At 26.1% G+C, this 24,711-nt stretch overlaps 1 protein-coding gene across 4 annotated transcripts in view; it reads right to left on the minus strand.

Moving 5' to 3' along the window:
* The window catches only part of LOC114126906 (melatonin receptor type 1A-like), a 114,875-nt gene that overhangs the window by 36,343 nt on the left and 53,821 nt on the right, over nt 1-24,711 (minus strand). Inside the window, exon 1 of one of the 4 annotated variants that reach the window (XM_050198442.1) lies at nt 20,494-21,045. The exons of 1 other annotated variant lie outside the window; for it this stretch is intronic. In XM_050198442.1, the coding sequence (XP_050054399.1) occupies nt 20,494-20,544 (51 nt within the window). In that variant the 5' untranslated portion in view covers nt 20,545-21,045. Of the gene's footprint in view, nt 1-158; nt 317-17,715; nt 17,855-20,493; nt 21,046-24,711 lie in introns of those variants that run through there. 2 more of the 4 variants (XM_050198446.1, XM_050198445.1) reach the window with 2 other exon arrangements.

Genomic DNA, 24,711 nt, shown 5'->3' on the forward strand with positions numbered 1-24,711 from the left:
ACTCGTATTTATACCGCTCGATCGTTAGACTTTAAACACGAGCTTAAAAATTGAACCAAACAAACGTCCAAACGCCTAATATTATAATATTATGTAATATATTATAATAAATGGATGTACCTAGGTATACATACGCATGGATGTATTTTTGCGCTTACCCGGTTTTTCATATCGTTTTGGCTTGTTTACTCTTTGACTCCGTGGCGTGTAAACTGCTGCGAACACTTTTACGAGTGCACTGCATGCGTGTAACACATCACACGCTCTTGTCTAGATGACTATAACGTCGGCCAATGAACAATATAATATAGTTGATTTTGTTGTTATCATTATTATTACTATTATTATTATTGTTTAACTGTTTTGGCATTAGCTGATGAAACGGGAACACGCTGATTTGGCACGGACGGGTGTAGGCAGTGGTATACATCTCCGACGGTAAATTTTTTTACCCCTCTTATGGACGAAGGAGTGTCGATGGTTTTTGGCCGACGAATGATGTTATAATATGATTTGCTCCAGAACCATACGATTGCAGTGTTCTCCGACAAGTTAAATTAGAAAGTGTTATACGTGATAGCGACCTTTCTGCTTATAATCGTTGTTTATTTCACTATACGACATATAATTTATTATCTGTACTATGACTACGTAGTGAAATGAAGAACATTTACGATTGTTTACGGTGTTCGTCCCATTTTTCACAATGTTATTTTATAGCTTTTTTAAAACAAAAATAACATTTATGTTCATCTATTTTATTATTTACACTGTGTAACAATTATTATACTTTATGATATTAACTTATATTTATATATACTCGTATATGTATTTAAATAATCCGTTTAAAACTTTGCATAGAACAATTCTTACTTGAAATAATAAAGAATAAAAACTTTTTGCTAAAAGTATTAGTATTTAGTACTTTAAAACTTACTATGTATAATTTATATGACGTATACTATTTGACTTTTAAAAATATATTTGAAATTATAGAATAAATAAAATGATTTCTTGTAAATAAAAATGAACTTTTAAAATAATTTTGATTCACTAATACAAAATTTACATGAAAAATGATTTTTGAATTCTTCCAGAAACAAGAATGAGAAATATTATTGTATAGTTATAGTTAAAAATTTAAAACGTATAAATTCAGATGGGTGATTTTTTAAAATTCGTATTCATTTTAATTTTATTACGAGAATTATCGACAGTAAAGCCGTATAAGAGTTTCAACATATTTACATATTTTAATGAAACAAAATATTTTTCTTGGTATAAATATTAAAAAAAAAAAAAATAATAATAATAATAATAATAATAATAATACCTTTAAGTGAATCACTTGTTACTCGTTTAATCTTAAGTCTACCAAAGTTATCCATAAATAAAGTTATTTATTTTTTACATTTTTAGTAAAACAACATTTTTTTTACGATGCATACTATTGGTACATATTGGTTCAAAAAGATAAATTATTTTTTAGTTTGATTTTATAGTCGAAATGTATAGTAAGTTATTCGTTTTGTTTTTATTGAACAACCTAAAAATAAATATTAATTTTTCCTCAATATCTGCACAATAAAAACATTATAATATAGCGATATTCGGTTGAGTTGACTTGTTAAATGTATTGTGTGTGGATACGTCAAAGTTTTTACTCATACAGTATATAATAAATTGTTGTTGTGATTGATTAATGACATGTTTCGATACTTCTTGCGGTGAATCGAGTCTATGTATCATATAAGTACGTATATAGTAACGACGTGATGTATGGAAGTAAGACAATCATTTAGAAGTATAAAATCTGTAAAAAGTATATTTTATTTTAATAATATTCTACCATTAATTTCGTTTAAAACTATATTTAGGAGTACTATTTTATACTGAGCTCCTTCAAAATAAATACAAGTTTTAATCAAAACTTTAAAAATAAATTATGTTTTATGAAAAATATAGCTTAACTTTACTGTATTGGTTCTGAAAATAAATAAAATATTTTCTTTATTATGTGTTGAAAAATATTCTGCACATAATAATATAATAAATTAAAAACAGCACATGTTAATATATTTTTTTAAAGTTTTAAAATAAATTTCACAGAACGTGATCTATGAAAAGTGTTTATATTTAAGATTAACGATTTTATTAAATTAGTATTGCGTTTTGTGTTTATAAATATGTTTTTTATTTTTGAATAAACATTTCCGTCTAGAGTCAACACCCACCAGTAATATTCTTTACAGGCCATTAGGTTCAAATCACTATGAAAATTACCCCATATACTCGTGTTTTCAGGCTATAAACATTTAACTTTATATTCCATTATTTTTATGTAATTTAATATCAACGCATACCGTTTTTGGTAGCTACAATACATTTTAATACAAGATAATAATAAGTAAAGTTAATATCACTGTAGAATAATACATCGGTTTTTAATTAAATTTAAAATAATTCTTAAAAAAAAAAAAAAAAATCATGAACCTGAAGTATCCATGTTTCTAGTATTAACTGAAATATTTTTAATGGTTTACAACAATAAAATTAAGATTAATAAGTTATAACTTTTAGTAACTATTACGGTTTTGACATAAAACTATAAATTCTTCCAATCTATCTGAAAGTTGTATAGAAAATTGTAATTTAAAGTTTATAAAAATTATACGCGGCTTATAAAGAATGATTGATACTTGCAAAAAATTTACTTAAATATATTATAAAACTCAACAAACTTTTAAAATTAAGGTTTACTTATTTTTCACCCAAGAAAGTCTAATTTTTCAATTATTTTAATGCAAAACATATTAATTATAGATTATCTTTTCACGATAAAAGCACCCACACAGAATATAAAATAAATTACTAATAAATAACCAATATATTTATAAATTTATAATATAAAATATGTAGTAGATATTTTACTTTTAAGAATATTTCAAAAAGTATTAAGATAGTTAATGTTATTATAATAGTGACATAGTGACTATAATTTTAGTAGATTAGACATAATACTTCTATAAATAAACAAGTATAATATATATTAAAATACAATTAATTTAGTATGAATCATATTTTATTGTTCGATAATAAAGATATGCATAAATAATAATAAGTTATAGTGAACGACAACAATTGACAAACCCATTAATCATCTTCAAATCAAAAGTTTAATTTTTATCTAATAAGTTTATAGATGAGTTTTTTTCTCATAAATTAAATAGCGTATACAACGGATAAGTTATCTCAAAACTGATTTGAAATACGAGACATCTATCAATCGAAAAACTGTCTGAAAGTAGTTGAATGAAAAATCGAAATTGTTTATAAATTTTAGTCGATTTACAAACTCTTTAAAATAACTATGATGTATTGTATAAATAAATATATATATATTTTAGAAATACATTTTTATTAGAAGTTTAAATTAATGAAAAAAGTCAAATTAAGCACACAGTAAACTCGTATATTTTTATGGGTACTGGCAATATATATCTTATTTGTATTTATATTGACTTCATAATACAATTTATGGCTTACTTACTATATAGGCTTTAATTTCATATTTTATTTACTTTTAAATTGTTTAACATTATCTTATTAAATATGACAATTATATATATAAGTAATGACTGCTCGTTATAATTATTTTAGCGGAAGTACATTAATTTAGGTCAATACAACATGGTGTGCAACAAAAGATCATTTTTTATCATTAGTAATCGGAGAATATTGCGGGATAACGATGCACCCTAAAGTTTTCCTGAAGAATTGAATATCAAATTTTCTAAGCTTATTAAAATAATCCTTCAACTTGCTCTTATTATACTAATTAATGCTATGTCACTTGCAGTGATGATGTTACGAATTTAATAGTAAATACACTACATTATTTTCATTGATTTTAAATTGTTATAATATATAATATTATCTTTGTATATCATCATAAAATGTATTTTAAAATGTATTATTGCAACAATTATCCAATGAATAGAAAAATTTCATTTTTTAATTATTAATACAAGCTCACAAACCGACAAAATATTTACTTCATTTAATATAATACGTATTTCAAATATAATATGTTGTAGTTTTATCAATTTAACTTATTTTCAGTACAAAACATAGTCAAAAACGTTTCTTAATAACGTTTTCTTTAAATACAGAATATGGTGTCACAAATTTGCGAGTCTGGATAGCTTATTATCTTGTGACGATCATTGGGAAATCTATTCTCTTTTTTTTTAGTTTATAATAAGTGAAAAATTTTACACTTCTAGAAGTATATTGAAGCTTCAAGAGCTTTCAAGTTAAATATTTTAAATAGTTAAAATTAGTAAAAAATATTTGTACTGGTTTTAATTTCCATTCGTAATTTGTTTATTTTATTGTAGCCATATTGATTTTTACGAAAAAAAAATTCTGAAAGTGTTTGAAAAAGTTTTAAATGTATTTGTATTAATTATGAATTTGAAAATAATGGTAATTTAAAAATAAAAAAATTTTGGAATTTTAGATAATTTTATGTTGTTTTGATGTAAATGCATTTTTTTTGCACTGACTTTGTCAAAATGTATATAATTATGAGCTATAAAAGCTTTATTATAAGCTACATAACATTTTAATACAAGGTTATTAGATTGAATACTACGTATATTGTATATACTCGTATTATATTATAGAGGTATATTAGCAATATTTACTTGAAATATCGTTTTATGAATATTTAAAATGTTTATAATTTTATGACAAACTTACTTTTAAGTTTATTGTATAATACGTATACATTGAGTGGAGCTTTGGGGGATTAAGCCCCCTTAAAACGTAATCAAGTCACACCAGACGGTTGAAGCGTGCTTCTAAAAACCTATGTTCGTATATTTCTTAAGAATTAAAAATTAAATACAAAGTTACTCATAATATATAATAACCAATATACTTAGAAAATTATAAATTCTTTGTATAAGTACTTACAAATTTATTTTAAACATCTTTTGATTCTCAAGAATTTATCCCATTCAAGCGTTTTTATAAATATTACTTTTCATATTATTATTGATTTTTCTGGTATATAACGAACCGATAGCCTTATTTAAACAATGATCTACTAATAAAAACTACAAATTTACTTTCAAAACAGCGTTATATAAACGTTTTCACATACAAATTATATTTATTACTAATCACTTTAATTCAAACCATGTTGACAAATTATTTTTATATCATAATAACTTATTTCATATGTGTGTACTGATTCACTACAGATCGTATTACTTCTCAATATAAAAAAGTCTTTAAAACATTATACTCATTATATTAAATCAAACTGCTAAGAATTATCTTTTAAGGCATAAATGCACACATTTATGATGTCATAAAAATATTTGATTTTCGAAAAAACGTTTATTTAACTAAATTAAATAAAAATATATATTAAAAAAACCTATAAAAAGGGACTATATCATTATTGAAAATTAAATTATTGTCGATAGTCAAAAATACAATGTAATTTAAAATAAAATAAAATTTAGTTAAGTTTAATATTTTATTATATTTATTTATTAAATAAATAGTTGTAAGTTATTAATGTAAAACTGTATATGAAAAACAAATAGAGATATCAATAGCAAAATAAACCTAATGCTAATAATAAATAAGTAATAATAATTAATAGTATAAACTACCTAATGTGTTTTCCCTGGTTTTTAAGAACCATTACGATAATCCCATAAGTACCTATATTATTTATTTTGTAAGTACTTAATTAATATTTGGACTATTGAGTTTTGTGCAATTATATGTTTTATATTCTATAAAAAAAAAAGGTAGAAAATTAGGAAACAAATATTCTGTACTGTAAATATCGAGTTTATTGCATAACGTATGTGTTAAATTTGAGTAATAAATAGTTTATTATAAATCTTTACTTACGAATCAGGATTCTGAGCGAAGATTGTTAGCTAATATTACTATAAGTATTTCACGAAATTTTTTTTGATATTTACTTTAAAGTAATTTATTTTACTGTTAGTGTGATGGTACATTGATTTAATTTTAGTAGAAAACCTAATATTTATCATGTTAAATTATCATAATAGTAGGTATATATTAGTTTTATATAATTCATTATGTTCATTAACTTTTAAGTCAGTAACATTTTATTGTATAACTGTGTGCTTGTGGTAAAGTAATCAATAACTTAAAATTAATCTAAATGTTTTGAAATTGCTGTTGTATATAAATCAATTACAATAATCTCGGTATGTAAAACTTCAAGAAATAACCATTATATTTTTTAGTAACAACCAAATAATTAAAACTGTCATTATTTTTGTAAATATCTAATCTCATTTAAATTAAAACTTCAAACATTTATAAAACAAATTTTCTCTTCATATTTCTAGAATTTTTGATCTCAAAATAAACTACTGATAAGAAACTTTGTAATGTATTTCATGTTTTAGATTTATCGATGGTTATTCGTTTTTAAATAAAAAAAAAATAAAAAAATCGATTTCTAAAAACTGCAGGTTTTGCGTAAAAATTCTTATTTTTCTTAGTATTTTTTTTTCCAATTATTAAGAAAAGTACTTATTGTGAATTTTTTACGTTTGACCTACCAGAGTACTAACTAGATTCACTATCCTACCAGAAAAGATATCGAAGTTGAAAATCTAAGCATTTTTACTGCTTCAAAAGACGATGACAGACATAAAAAAACACATACATACACACACCATTGTGTAATCAATACATTCATCGCTCCGCCAAGAATCTAAAAAGCTTCACTGAAAATAAATATCTCACTTGATTCAAAGACATTGACGAAAAATGTGTACAAGCTAATAGTTACTGTTGTTTAATGTGATGTTAATAATAAGTTATAACTGTTTTTAGATGAAATATTTTTTTAGTTATATTTTTAAACTCTCTTTTCTAAATCTTTAGAGTTTATCATCGGAAATAACATTCATTTTTTTCTTAAAATTAATTAAATAAAAACACCAAACCTGTATTTTCTAAATATGAATGATGGTTGTATAAATAGTTAGCATTTTATTGTTCTATTTGACGACTGACTAAATACGATGATTAAGATAAATTATTCAAATATATATATATATATATATATATTTAATAACAATATATCGATGAATTTTAATTATTATGATTTTAAAATATTATTAACAAAAATTTAATAGTATAAAAAAGAAAAAAAATATACAACAAACCCGTACTCTAGTAATAATTAGTAATTATAATTAATGAATAGCAATTCTTATTATTTAAATTTTAAATTGCATAATGAATTCAACATAATTTAAATATATTATTCGTGAATAAATAATGTTTCTTTAAAAATTAAAAAAGTAGTAAAATTACTATTTAGTGAGTTGGATTTACATTAATATGTGGTGTTTTCTTTAGAAAATAAATCATTAAAAACAGTAAAAAAAAGTAAAAAAAAGCATCATGTGTCATCTCTAAAGATTAAAAAAAGTTAACACGCAGATTATAGTTTCTCTAAAAATGTTATATTCTAAATGTGTTTGTGGTCTTATAAAAAAATCAGAAAAATAGCATCAAAAAAAAATTAGGTAAAGGAATACTGTGACCATACCTGCAAGAACTCATTTTCAACATTTCTATATTACACACACATAATATTATATATTATATTTTATAATATACTCGTAATATATTAACAGCGTACAGACCGAACAAGCATTGATAGCTTTATCGAACGATATCTGAATATCTGATGTATGTATATAATATATATAATGTATTTATTAATATTTTATTTCTATTTCATTTATTTTATTTTTTCTATAATTTAACTTCTTTCGACTTAGACTGTCACGTCTAATTAAAAATTTAGTTGTTCATTTTAAAGTTGCATCGAAAATCGCCTACTTTATCGGTCATTGTATAACAAAATACCCCAAACTTGAAACCACACACTATTTTTAAAGTTAACTAAAAGATAAGATAAGATTATAAGATATCCTACAATTATAAAATAAAATCCTACTCTAATTTTCAAACAAGAATTTACTTTGAAAATATGATATCTAAACATAAGTATTTGAAAATCAAAAAATCAATATACAGTACGCTTTAACTAAAAAATAATAATAATACAATTTGAAATGTGAATATACAACTCCCAAAACAATTATTATTGTGACAAAATGTATATACATGCTGGGAATTTTCAGTGTATTTGTAATATTGTAATAATCTGGACGATATTGAAATACATAAAATATCAGTTTGTTTTTTATTTCACGCTCCCTTCAGAGAATTCCATTCTGCGGCTTATGCGATTTGAGCGAACTTTTATTTTTTTCCATTATATTTGTGAAAAGAGTAAATTACTACACAACTCTGACGTATGCAAGCCTCATTGTGATAAATGCAGTTCGATAAATTATGTAATCTAAATAAGTACAGTATTATAGTGGTCACTATTAACTAGTTTGTGAAGAAAATTACAGGAAGAAATTTATAATATTATAAAGTATTATTATTTAAAAAACGTTTTATTTTTTTAAGTTCTATACAGCAAATATTATGTTCTCTAATGTGTGTATTTATTTTATACACAGCAGTCAGCAAGTATAAGAGCAAACCCTTAACCAACGAGATAACGAGTGCGTTTAATGTTTATAGTTTAATAGTAACGATAAATAACTAAATAGGTAAGTAAATATTTTCGATCACAAATAGCAATATGTACGTATATACGTTTTAGTACCTACTTACTATGTATAAAATTTACATTTTTTGATTAAATGGAGAATGAACATTAGCTATATAAGGACATTAGACATCTTAAAGGTTCTTTCACATGTATTTTATATGGATATCGGAATATTGAAAGGGGAGAAAGTCTGGTTTGGCATTGATGAGTTTTAAATTAACAAACAATAGTAGGGTTTAGAATTAATTTTATTGAGTAGTGTAGTAGACGATTGTAGTGAACGCTGTGTAGAATATATGCTACGCTCATTTCATGTTATTTAATTATTTTATGACGTGACACGTAATGACTACTGGACATTTATTTTTAACATAATATTAAATTAACACAAATTTTAATGGTAAAACGTAGTTATTATGTCATCTATTAATTTTAAAATAACATCAAATATTGATTTGTTGAAAATTTGACCTTAAAACTGTATAAGTAACTGAAAATGAACTCAATGTGACCGGTGACGTGTATAGAGTAACAACTCACATAAGTTCTACAATTTGGTATGTTAAACTAGATCTAATTATATGGATTGTTTACCCGTATTTATATATAATTAGCTAGTGGTGGGATTTATTCTTTGTTTGATCGTGAATGAAGAACGTTCGTTTACATAAAGGCTTAATATTTTATGCTAATTAATAGTTAAATAGTACATACTTTTTACTTATTACCTAATAATAATAATAATAATATTTTTCAATCTTATAAGTTGTGTATATATCGAGGGATTTTAATGCCCTATACATGATGTCTACAACAACGTTTTATATTATTATTCCAATGTAAGATTTTGAATTAAATCTACTATTAAGCTTAAAACCAAGATCTAACAAGCAACCATTAGACGTATTATAAGAACTTGACAATTCATAGAGAAATATTTATGATAATAGTATTTTCTAAAAAAATACATAACCTAATCACTATTATTTATCATAAAAAACTGAAAGCTAATAAAGTAGATATGTCTATAAACTCATGTAATATTTATACTATACTTAATAAATTGTTTTATCCAATAAAATAAATTAAATCAAGCCATTCGAGATAAATACAAAACATGTGTGTTGTGTAACAATAAAAATACTAAAAATAATGGTTTTTTGGTCGAAGACTATAACTTATTAATACAATAATACGGTTAAATATTATGTACACTTTTATATAGAGTTTACTATATTTATTTATAGTTTTATAACGGAATATATAGAATAGATTATATGTTTAATGTAAACAATTAAAAAAGATTGTATAATATATCTAAAAGTAGGTATAGATAATAGATGTGCAAAAAATGCAATATGTTTTGTAAAGTTGCGTGTCATGTCGGGAGTAGACATAATATTGCGATAACAATACCTAATGGTCAAGCTCGTTATTCTTTTATTTTTACATTATGATTTTTATAATTAACACAATACATCGCATGCATATTATATATAGTATTCATTATTTTTAAAATACGTATTTTTTTTTCAATAAAATACGTATGAATAAAAATACCAAGTTAAATTAATAATAATGACTTCAATGTAATATGGTTTTATAGTATATAAGATATATACTAAACGCCGTTAACTGTTTATGAAAAGTTGTATTTGTCTTAATCGAGAAGAGTGATAATTTACAGGTATTATTCAGATGTACTAATATACTATAGATACTATAGATATACGATAGATGTATTGAACAGTTTTCATTTTTTTGCAAAAATTGGCTTATAATTTTTAAATGATATATTGTAATGTATATAAACGATGAAGGATTACGTGACTTTAAATTAAAACAAATTAGTTGTACAAAAAAATTGTTAATTAACTTATTTATAAATAATTTAGTTAACATCTGAATTATTACCTTCGTTTTAAAAGCATAAAATTCAAAATTCAAAAATTTTATTTCGTATTTTGTATTATACAACTAAAAATTAAGAATTGATTAGTAATTATACATTATTATTTATTATCTATATATTAGTTATGCTCATTTATTTGCCAGAAGATCTAAATACAAGTATGAATATGCAGTTTCTTTTAAGGTCGTTGGTTTAAAGTTTTTACGAATAATCGTTATTCTGAGTAAAGTAAGTAAATAAGTTGTATAATGTTATAATACATTCATGTTATAATAGCGCCTTATACAAGTTTAAATTACGGCTATTTATCGCAATAAACCATAGTGCACTTCACGGTTACAATAATCGGCCGAATAAAACAATTAAAAACGTTACGAGTTTAAATGTATGATTGGACACTTGAAAACTAAAAGTGAAATTCAACCATCGGAATTTATATAATATGTATATACCTATGTAGTTCTTTGTTGTCTTATTGTTAGTTACGTATTATGCAGATAATTTTAGTTTACCAAAAGTTCTAAACATTTATAATAGTTATAAACAAATGAGAGGAGTAACCACATCTATATATATATTGAAAGAAATTTAAATTATATAATACAGCAGAAACATTCTAAAACTATATTTAATTACATATTATTATATTATACACTGCAGTTGACACAATTTTTTACGTTTAATGTATTATAATTATATAGCAGCGACCACCGAATTAATCTAGACTTTAAATTCGTTTTAATCAAGATGATGCAATCTGTAATTACAAAAATTCCTTTTAACACGCCACTGCAGTATTTGTCTTTGCGTACCTATTTATTATATAGTCACATAAATTGCGATGTATTTAAAATATATTTCACGTAGGTACCAGCTATGCTAGATTGCCAGCAAATATAAAAATTGTTGACTTTAAAAATTATTCATGTAAACAGACCATTATTGAGCTAAGCGAATTGTTCTACAATACTAGCATAATAATGTTTTAGTCATCGATTTTGAAAACATCCAACGTTTTTATTTAGGATTTTTATCAAACAAAATATTATGAATTTATTTCCATGCTCGTATAATACGTACACAATATTATATAATATTCGCATTCGGTAAAATCGCTCTATGATATATTATCATGGCGTGTTTGAACAAGAGTATTCAACGAAATGATTAGGAATATTATACATGCTGCAGCCTGCAGCTATATAACTACTAACGGAAAATCGTGTGAACACAATTATTCTATAATATTATATTAACCAGGTTATTGTGTATAATTCTGCACGAAAATGGAAATACGTTTTATCTGAAATTCGACATCGGAATTATTTTAACAGTATAGGTATATTATAGAATATATTATATACATAATACATATATTATAATATGTGTGTGTGTGTGTTTGTATGTACACGCAGTTTCGTGCGCTCGATAGGATGTATTATTATTTATTATAATCGCCGGTGGTTTGTACAGTGTCGAGTTGTGCAGGGTGGTATTTGATTTTAGTAGGAATTATAAATTACGTATTCCCACTAAACTCGAGGATTAAAATTTTTGTATTTTGCGTATATATATAATATATTGTCATTTGTAAATAATCCGATTTGATTGTCGTGTAAATACTGCAGTGACATCCACGCGCTGCCTTGCCAAATATTTGAAATAATTATAATTTTACAACGCACACAATATTTACCATCGAACCGTCTGATTGATAAATCGAAATTAGTAACACATTGATAATACTATATATTTTTATTTTTCAATAAATACCATACACACTTTGTGTTTTATTATAATAAAAAAAAAATACAACGGAACGGAACGGACTGCGTAATAGTGAAATTTTTGTGAAATTAGCATCGAAATATAATAAAGCGATAAACATTGTAATTTATATAGGTATATATATGCGCAGTTTTGAGATATTACATTAAAGTATTTAACCGACGAGGAAATGGCAACCATGGTAAAAACTTTTATGGAGCCATATACATTTTAATGTGTCGAACTGCTAATTACATAAAAAACAAAGTGGGGACAACCTCTAAAACTATTGGACAAATTATATTTACATAAATTCATATCGGTATAATGCATTTTATTACATACAATATTTATTTAATGTCCATTATGTGCAATGGTTATAATAAAGACTTAATTGATTTACTTTTTGCAGACTCCGAGTGGGCCGCAGTGGGGTAACTTATATAAAAACGCACCAGTATATACGCATAAGGAGATAGTTTATAACAATTATTTCATAATTGTCCTCATTTTTGATTTGGACGTCTTTTCATGGCTGTAAAAATAAAAAATATCTAAACGCTTAGATACATAAGAGAACCGCATGAACAAAGATTGTGTGAATAAAATGAATTCAATAAAAAGGAATATAGAATAATATTATATATGAATTAATTTGGAAAAAATGAACTATTTCCTGATAGAATTACTTTTTAATAATTAATATTATTTTTGTAAAAAAAAAAATAATAAATGAACCACTGCTCACTGTATCGTGTACCGAGTTATTCTATATTTTATTTGGAATATGTTTTTAATGATATGATGAAATTGATATGATTGAAATAAATGGTTGTATATTTTTTTACAGAATTGTTTGTAGAATCGTGATTTTGATTCAGGGATGGTCATTATGAAAAGTTCAATTACTAAAATACCACAGCGCATTGGTTATTGTTCTAAAAAGTTTGTATAATTTTTATAATTGAATTGTTGATGCTCGGTTAAATTAGATTCAACAAGAAACCAAAGTAAAGATGAGTTATTTGTGTAATAATATATATATTATATATATATATATATATAATATTTATTATTTTTTTGCAGAGATTGTATATACAATATACATTTCAATTTAATAATTTGTATTCTAAAAATATATTATATTAGTAATATATAAAAAATTATATTTTTAAAAATAAGTTTGTACCTACTTGTTTAAAATAATTTTGAAGTTAAAAAGATGCTAATGTATTATTTCAATGTTAGAGACCTATGAATTTTGTCCCGATTATATTTTAACTTTAGATGAATTTCGGCACGAGTAGTTTTATTATTGTCGTTACTCATGTACCTATACATATTATATACTTATGTAAATGGCAAATATGATGGCTACATAGCGATAAACAATAAATTAAATGTTTGATACGTGTGGGCAATTACTTCTTTTTATAACATGACTAATATAATATTAGTTAAATCATTGAGTTTTAAGCATTTACTAAAATAATAATTAAAATGGACAAAACAGTATTATTTAAATGATAAGTACTTTTATTTTCTTAATATTATTATTATTATTATATTACATTCAACAATTAGAAAATCTAACTTAAAAGTAACTATTTTGTACGGGTAGTGGTAAACTCTCCAGATTGTTAACTCTCCCGGGCCAATATTATTGGTTACCTGTAGAAAATATGTAAACTTTCCCGAGTTGTTTTAAATGTTATATTAGCTAAAGGCATTAATTTATATTATTATTATTATAAATATATGATAGGCTATTTTTAAATGAAACTTAAATGAATAATAGATTTATTTTAAGATTTTTATTGAATTAAATTAGTAGTACTGAAGACCTCGGAAAATTTACATGTTTCTGTTAGGTAATACTGAAGTCTGAGGTAGACCTGGAATAGTGTAATAATTATTTAGTTTAATTAAATACATATATGTAAGATATAACAATGTATGCAATAGCATTTAAACATATAACCTATATGTATATAGCATTATAAGAATCGTAAATATTTTAAATATCAATTTAAAAACTTCAATTAGAAAATATATTTTTTTTCAACTTGTTTGCTAATTTAGTTGTATATTTCAAACAATTTTTAGCAATGAAAAAAGAACTTATTAAATTGAATTAAACCAACTGTTCAATATTGTTGACCTCTGTTGTAGTATTGCGTCATACGAATAAAATGAAAAGGTAGTAGAAAATAGGAATAGTTTGGATGTCGGGATGTTAGAGAACTAAAATACATTCTGAAATGTAGATGGTTTGAATTGTTTGGACTTTTTAACTCTACTTACTGTAACAATATAAATTATTATAGACATTAAACGTCAAAGTATGAATACAAACTATTTTATATTATACATGCTAATCACGTCTGTAATAAAAGTAATCACACATAATTATTCATAGAATGAAAAAAACATATTTAGGTATGTAGGATTGTAGGAATAAAAATGTGATACCGAATAGCTTAGTGCATAAATTTCTGAGAGTATATAAGAGTTAAAAATAATTAAATAGGAATGTTTACAAAGGTCTTCAGTCGAGGATTTTCATGAATGGAGAGTGGAAAGAAAAACCCAAAGCAATCATTAGCAGCGGACTAGGTCCATTATACGTTCACCAAATTACTTTTATCGTTTTTCCACTATATTGTTAATTTTCCACAACAAAAGTACCGCTGGTATAAGCATTTCACTAAATAACATTTTCAAAACCTTATTCGGCATTGTTTATATTTTATTCGGCGTGTATATTGTATATTTAAACACAATAATAAAATATATATTGTATACAAGTTTTAACGTTATACCTATAATAATACGTGCGTATAGCGAGTTTAGGTATATATTATTCATATGGCAAGAAGATAATAGGTTATTTAAAGGTTTGGTCATTTATTATCAATGACTAGTGTGGACTTAATTTAGACCGCTTTCCTATGCGCAGCATATATATACCACGTTGGAAAGTGTTGTTTTTTTAATTTTTATTGCGTACCGAAAAGTGACAGAATTAATTTATCGTCACAGCTTAATAGTAATGATTTACTTTAATTTAGTTGTTTATGTGTATTAATTGATTTATATTGTATATTTGTTCTATATGTATTTATATTCTTTTACAGTATATATTATGTACAGACGCAACTAAAGTAAATGACTGATAACTGTATATATATTAAAAAAGGTAACATTTTATACATAGAAATCCATGAAAATTGTGATTTTAGATAATATGATATTACAAAAACAAATAATGCCAAATACATGGTATTACCCATGTATTAAATTTATTTTATAAATATCCATAATAATATATTTTATTTTTTTCATTCATTATAAATAATAGAATAATAAATGGTTTCGAATTGAAAGAAAGAGGATATTCGGTTCAATCTTCCAAGCCGTAAAATAAAAATTTAATTTTGAAAATTTGAAAAGTAATAATATAGACATAGTATTTTGATTTGATTTTTCCACTTTATATTATTACTTAAAGTATGTTCTTTTGTACTCAAATCTTTGATATGAAGTCCTTTCAAATCTTTTATATATAGGTAGGAACATATTGATATTAATAAAATAAACGGTCGATAGAACTACTTATTATTATGACTACATCTTAAACTGTATTCCAACAATATGTTTTTATATTGGAGACACTATTGTGTACCATACTAACATGTAAAAGAAGTTTATGATTTGTGGATTAAAGCGAATTTAAATTTTTAATATTATACTCCGTTTGAATTTTAACAATAAATCTAACTACGTCAGTAGTTACTACTTTGCTGAATTTCTGTTTCAATTAAATTTCAATTAAAAATATCTAATAAATATAATTAAAGAAATATATTATAAATTATGAGGTTAGGTTATAAGGTAACTAGGTATTGTATGATTGTAAAATATTAATTAATTTATATGCGGCTAAAACAACCCAAATAACTTTGCTGAAAATTTGCGCAGTTTACATTTAACGAAGTATAATAAGGGGTAAACCCAAAGGTATTTTATTTGTCACGAGAAATGCCGCACAGGATCAACGATAACTAATATATTTATAAATGCTAATCACTGTATTTCAAGGAAAATTATATTTTTTAAATCTTAAATTCTGAAACAATATTCTACTGGATATTTTTTGGTAAAATATAATACTGCATAAATCAAATTTAAATCAATATAGTTTATCATTTATTTATCAGAATTAAAAGTTTATTACTATACAGCTATAACAAATGGTGGTTCCACTGCCCCTCTCATCAAAACTTTGAATAGTAAATTATCGATTGAGCGTGTATAATATTAATAAATAAATATATTCAGAAAAATATTGTACTATAGTTATAGTATACAAAATTAAAAATATGGTTTATTATTATTTAGAAGAGGAGAAATATAATAGTGAATGTAGCATAATTTAATGAAAAATAATGAAGTTTTATGGCAAGACCTCATTAATTTAAAAAAAAAAGTCAGATAAAATTATTATTGTACGTTGAAAAATTATCTTAAATAGGTAAAATTATATAATATAACTATATTATCCAATTGGGAAAATTTGATTTAACATTAGTCTAATGTATTTAAAAATAAGGTTGATAGCCAACTAAAATCAAAAATGATAAACATTTATGGATAACAATTTTTCCAGGTTATTTATATAATATTATAAATCAATCAAAAATGTTTGTATTTTGTATTCATATTATATTAAATTGAATTATGAACATATTGAATAAAAATAAATGCATTAGTTAAATTGAGTAATCCTTGTAAAATTCTAAAATATGTTTAAGTATTAAAATATAAAATTTAAATATTAGCTGTATCTCAAATAGGTAATAATTAACATGTATGTTTATGCCTACATATATTTGTATTAATTATATAATTCAGTCGAATCCTAACCTTATAAGCAAGGCGTAGATTCAAATGCAAAAATATTTGTTTCTGAACAAACTAAAAAATTGATTTTCAATTTTTTTTTAGTTTATAAATTGTTGCTATTGGTTTTAATAAAAATTAGTAACAATAATAAAGTGATGAACGTGTTAGCACATAGTCAGGTTGTTTACCAACTATATAAAAACCACGAAATGGCACATCATTGTATATTTTACAAAATTCACATTTTAAAGTGATGCTTGCACAAGTTTTTTGAAATTCGAAATAATGAAAAAGTTTGAATCATGTTATAGAATTGGCATTTTTAACGAGCAAAGAAGTGTACGGAGTCAGCTAGTATATTATAATATATTAAAATAATTGTTTAAAGCGTATAGTTAAGCAATCGCCCACGACCCACCTCTGAATGTGTATGTACTGTGTAGAATTTATGATGAATCAATTATTATTGTCGACATAATATATGAGATGCTCGGTACTTTGAACGGTCCTGCGGGGTTTGAAGTATAGATCACTGCGTTCTAACTACGACTGACGAAATAATCTTGAGACTCGAATAGTTAAAATATATTAAAACGCATCCAATAATAATAATAATAACCAATAGAAAAGTAGTTTAGTAAGTCAATTGCCCGCTGATTGGCTATATGGTGCGAAAACCCACATAATGCCATGCCCAATGTTGTTGTTTAATAATCATTATTACTATTGTTATTTATTTAACGACGATATAATATTATTATATAATATATTTCTCGGGTGTAAGAATAATGGTATTAATGTGAAAAAAAAATGTTTTTATTATCTATAGGTAGGTGAGTATATTTATGAGAATTTATAAGCACCTTGAATTATCATTATTTTGCGTAGGTATAAGGTATGTACACTTTATAGCATTTTATAATCAAAATAACTATAAGACAGGATTTGAAACAGCCCCACAATTTGCAAACAACTATCCACGGGGGTGGAGCACGCGATTGACAGTTAGTATTAATATATAATATAAACTTTATAATAATAATTATTCTTTTGTATAATTTTGAAAATATTTATAATTTTTACCTTATTTTTATCTTTCATGGTTCGGTGTAAAGTAAGAGTATTCAGCTATTTAGGCAGTAGGACATCTACAAAAACTATATTAAAATATCTCATGGGCCTCATTAAAGAAAGAGAGTGTGTGGTAAGGATAACAACGAAGAGACTCCGCGACCATCCGCGAATCATACTGCAGCATTCACACTCACGGCACGTTAACCATAATATATAATCGGATCGGTAACTGTTATAATATATTACTTTAGAATGCCTGCTTTATAAAAATATATTATGTCTTATCCATATTCTTATATATTCTAATTTACTTAAATAATATAATACTGATCTCTAGTATTAATATTGCACACTGAGGTTGAGTCCTCTAAATCTCGTTAACATGAACGTAACTTGTCAAGGGAGGTGTTACAGTTAGTGGAAGCGTCGGACACCAACTGTAATGTCACCCTTTCCACCGGTCGTTTCTCTCCGGAAAGTTAGGTTTATATGAACTATAAACGATTATAAAAAAAGTGTTTTTGATTTTTTTTTTTTAACTACAATAAGAATGACTTATAAGAAATCTTTTATTGAATTTTCAAGTTTTTTTGGGCATCCAAAATTTTATTTATCGACGTTTAAAAAAAAAAAAAAAAAAAAATCAAAAATTTCAGCTGTCTATAAATAGCTCAAAAAGGCCAAAATATTTTTAAAATTTAGCCTTGTATAGATAACGCTAATATAAATATTTGGTGAAAATTTCAAGTTTTTACAGAAATTTGTTTTTGAGTTACAACGATACAAAAAATCGATTTTATTGAAAACTGGTTTTAAGTAAAAATTCCCGTTTTTCCGTTTTTTCCCCTGAAGTTTTAAATTGAAGTATTATTTCAACAAGTTATGCTGTACACAAACACAAAAAAAAAAACACACATCATTGTAAAATCAATATATTCATCACTTCGTTCAGAATCTAAAATACATGCTAAGCTTAAAATGTATTCGTGGTCCTCGCCTCTCAGGTTGAAAATCTCTGACGTAAGATGTCAAATTTATAACAGTATGATAGAACATTGGTTACAATATATGTAGCCAGGTTATCTACTTATATTAATAAGGGTTAAAAATTGATGCGATTTCCAGATATAGCGGCCATTCTTAAATATAAAAATAAACCTTTACACAGATCTATAACAAATTTAAAAAATTTACAGATCACGGCTCTTAGAAAAATTGTGTTTTAAAAAAAAAAAAATAAAAATAAAACTTTTCAAGTCACATTGTCCTAATTTTTAACCTCGAAAAATGCCAAAAAAGATAAGATCAATTTCAAATTAATCAGTCGTGTATGATATAAAGACGTTTATTAGGTACATTTTTTGAAAATTCAAAATACAGATTAATATTTCAAAGCCAGAGTCTAATGTGACCTGTATAAAGTCTTCATATTTCAAACAACGTTAACAATTTGTGACATGTTGTCATAACGATAGAAAAGTATTAGATATAAAATATTTTTTATGAATAAAATTGTAAAAATAATATCGTCGAGGGTGTCTAAGTCCATAGCCTATTTTTAAGTATTATTAAAAAGTCAACTCGAGTCAATTATTAAAATAAATATAGAAAACGGAATAAATAAACATAGTTACTTAGGTTATAAGTCTCTTATCCTGAGGTATATTTATTATTACATTTTAAATACATTATAATGTTATATTCAATTTATTTTAATATTAAAGGACAAAAGCTATAAAAGTTCCACAAACTGTCATCTTCGCACTACCTATTCAAGACACGTACGATGGCTACGATTATATTATTATACACGCCGACTATTCATGTTTGTAATAGACTACCTATATGCGATAAAAAATATTTTATACATTTCATATTATAGTAAAAAAAGGTCATATTATAAGAGTCTCATAAAAATATGGTTTATTCTTTTGATTTGTAAACCTCGTAAACTCTTTTCCGATTTTTTATCGTGTGTGTACAGACTTTGCCGAACTCGGGTTTCCGATATATAAACGCATAATTGACGTTCGCGAGACGAATACGACTGCAGACCTCGCGGGCGTGCAGCTCGATAATAATAATAACTACACACAAAAAACGTACTCTTTGCGGCTTGTACCTGACTTCCGTGAACCGAACACGTCGCGGTAGTCTCCTTTGACGAGGGCATCGGGGGTTTCGGTCTCCGCGAATTCGGCAAAGATCGATTTGACGTCGTGAATTCCGGCACACATCGCGTACGGGTTTTTCGTTTTCCGCGAACTCTGCGCGTCGCGCGTACGACGGCACTTTAGCGAGAGAAGCACGCGGCGGCGGACGCACGTCCAATCGATAGAGCGCTGGCCGCCGCCGCCGCTGCCGCTACCTCCGCAGCCGCAGTCACCTCCTCCGAGAACGTTTTCTGTCGAGAACAGTCGATGGCGGCGAGTCGAATAACAATACGATATTAAAAATAATAAAATAATAAATAATAATAATTTATTATTTTATGTGTTGCAAAAGAAAAAATAACAGAGAATAAAATCGTATTCGAACGAACGAGACGCGTCGATCCTCTCCGCCGCACACGTGTTGCGCTTGCCCGCTGCCCAACGAGCACGTTACGCGCGCGTCGTTTTCGCGGGACACGGACGGATTAAAAAACTACCATAATAATATACATAATATATCGTATTATTAATTTTTTTATCGTGTGTTATCGACGTGCATCGATCGCAGTGCACCTGTCCGGTCGGCCGCGCGCGGAGTTATGACATAGATCGACGGCGTCGTATCAGGATCCCATGAAGCGAACCGCGTACGCTGTATACGGATACCACCGCGGGCGAGTCGAGTAATAAATATATAATATTATTATATATTCCGTTTGCAGTCGGTCTCTACTTAAAAATAATGTTGTTATTATTATTAATATTATCGTCGTCGTCGACGTCGACCTCGTCACGCTCGCGGTACGCGCGTGACTGCGGTCAGCGGCGGCGGCGTTGTCCGGAGACGGAGCGGTTAAAAAATAAAATAAAAATAATAATATTAAAATAATAATCTACGCGATTTGCAGTGTTTGTCGCGGCAGTGGGTGATTTCGTATTATGGTTGTTCGCGCATCGCAGTGAGTTTTCGACGCGTATTCCGACGCACCGGGTCCGTTTCAATTCCCTCGACATCAGGGCCTCATGTGGACCGCCGTCGATCGTCACACGACTGTGGACGATTTTCCGTATAATAATTATTATTATTACCATAACCGTGTGCAGCTCGACACGGAGCCGCCGTCTGTCACTCCCCCTCCACACCGTCGATAGTTGGATCCGAAATGTGTTGCTCTGCCGCGAGATCACCGTCGTCGCGAGTCTGTGTACGCGTGACGACGGACGTGTTGCGTCACGTTTCCGTGGACCAGGACTAGGATCTCATGCGAACGATACTGTGCTCGCACCACTACACTAAACGTATGTGTGGTCCACGCGGCGTTGACTATATTTTTGTAATGCGTTATAACGCATAGTATTATCATTACTACTACAATACGATTGACGATATTATAATATTAAATATAAATATTAAGTCATTAGCGCCCGTACCTATTTTACGCGTGTCTGTATTATCTCTGTCGTCTATAATGTTATGAATTCGAAAAATACTGGAGCGTCAACACAAGTCGAATCTATATAGATTCTTTGAGATTCGGCGATGGTTTATAGTAGCTTTGTTTTTCAACGCACGTGTAGGTGCGGCTCACGCGTAAATTTTGCTTCAGAAATTGTTTGAAAATCGAACGTATTATCTGTCTATTTGTAGTGTTTGCACGTAATACGGTTATACTGTGTTGCCGCAGATAATAAAATAGTCGCACAATGGTTGAATATCGTTTTAATAGTATTGTAACTGCCTGATATATTTTTAATTTAAACTAAATAATTAAGTCCATCTACTCATACATAAATGTTAAATCGAGCAACAACTGTTAACATTTAATCGATTTTGACAAAAATCTAAACAGTAATAGATTGTCGTGGTTAATATCTACAGGTATTATTGGTTGGTACGTGTCTATAAGTGATATGCATATGGAAATTCACAGTTTTTGACCAATTATAGTTAAATTTAGTAGATATTTTACTTGGAATCTCAAACAAAATGATGTATAGTTGAGATTTATTGATTCAAACAAAAAAAAATATTTAACCTATTTTCACTGTTGATTAGAAATGTTTATATGATAGATTGAACCAGTTGTTTTAAATTAAATTATACTTGCTATTAATAATATTAAGATCATAACCAAATATTTATTTAATTTAAAAATGTATTTACTAGTTTACTACTATCTGTTGCAGTTTTGCAGGGGAATTTCAATCATAATGCACGCATTGCAGTTGGTTATTATTATATGTTTATACCCCATAAAACGAAGAATATTTTATACGTTAATGGTGTACACACGCATCCCGAATATGGCACATATTCTGTCGTAAAATGTACAATAACGATTGAACCTACGCAATAAATTAAAACGATAAAACTAGTAATGCGTAATAAAAAAAAAATAATAACAACGATGAGTATAGGACATAGGTACAACATAATTGTACAATGTACAGTGTACACGTATGACGCGTATGTATATTATGTGACTATTGTGAGTCAATATTATCACGAAATCAATCAGTCACGATTCATATACAACAATCCAAAATAGGTATACAAGAAAACACAGAAAGCCATTTAAAATATTATTAAACTGATTTTTGTTTTAGAATTCTAATTTGATGTCGTATAAGTTACAACAAAGCAGAATATAATAGCTTTATATATACAAACGAAATAACTCAAATAGTTAACTCGAGGTACTTTTCTAAAGCTTACATCTCTAATAAAATAAGAAATGTGCAGAAAACATTTTGTACGTTTAATTGTTTTATATGTACAATTTTAACCAAGACAGCTATATACTTTATGTATAACCATAAGTTCAGTCAAAATAAAACCATGTTGAAGTTTATTAAATCATACAATTTTCATGGCTGTTCAATTTCTCCATAAGTACACCTGTACCGGTCGTACTTAAACTTATAAGTTATAACAAGTATCATTCTCTGACTTAAACTATTTTTAATTATTATGAGCTTGGCTTTTGAGAAACTGTCACATATCAACGTATTATCACAAAATATAGTTTGACTAGATAAATTGTTTAAGTTTTGCAAATTACTCGTGTCGATCGTACATAATTACTGGTCTAATTGGCAATTACTTCAGTTGTTCTGAAAACGATGAAAATACACGGATGAATTAATATTTTTGCAGGGTTGCTATATCAATGTTATAATAAAATAAAATATTATACTTATCAAATAATCCTGTGTAATAAATAATGTTTTTAAGCAGCTATGTCGTATAATTTTTATTTTTTATTTTTAAAAATGATGAATAAAGTACATATCAAGTATGATTTGTAAAAAGGTTAATTTGAAGTAATAATAATAAAAAAAAGGCGTTAAGTAAACAATTGTTAGGTTATACAGTAGGTGAAGAGTTTAGGTAACTCGTTTTTGAGTAGGTAAATTTAAATGATAAATCATTTTAGATGATGAAAAATGATTCTGAGCGACGATGATCTAATTTGATGGGTAACCAAGGTTACCAAATATTTTTCTCTTAGTAATAATATTAAAATGTCAACAAATGTTCATATGTTTTTGAAGCTGAATATTTTTAAACGGTACTGAGAATTTTTTATTTTGAACTTTGAAAAATGTAAATACTAGATTCTACTTGCTGAAAGAAACCTCTCTTGAAGTTGATGATCGGAGCATTTTCTATTGGAAAAAGTTTTTTCAGACACAAAAATAAAATAAATTGAAAAGAAACATCATTGTAAAATTAATACACAAACAAATAATTTATACATAAAAATAAATTCATACAATTATTTATACTACATTTAATAAATTTAAATGTTTCATTTTATATTTATGAATCAATTAAATAATTCTATATTACTAAGCTAATAAAACTAAAATTATTAATAATAATTAAAATCTATCACTATACAGTAACGATACCGCTATTACATTTTAGGTATACATTTATATATTTTTCTTGCTGCAGTAATCGAAAGTTAATTTGTAATTTGTAATTTTTTAAAAATCTTTAAATAGTTACTATGTTTATTGCTTATGGTTTAATGATAATATATTGTAGAATTTTTTAACGTAACCTTAACGGGCTGTATGACTACATATATATAATTATGTAGGTTGTGTACTTGTGTTAGTTTTCTATGCATGGTTAGTATATTTAAATTAGATATTTGTGATTTGTATAATTGTATCAT

The sequence above is a fragment of the Aphis gossypii genome, chromosome 1 (genome assembly GCF_020184175.1).
Source record: "Aphis gossypii isolate Hap1 chromosome 1, ASM2018417v2, whole genome shotgun sequence".
Lineage (NCBI taxonomy): Eukaryota > Metazoa > Arthropoda > Insecta > Hemiptera > Aphididae > Aphis > Aphis gossypii.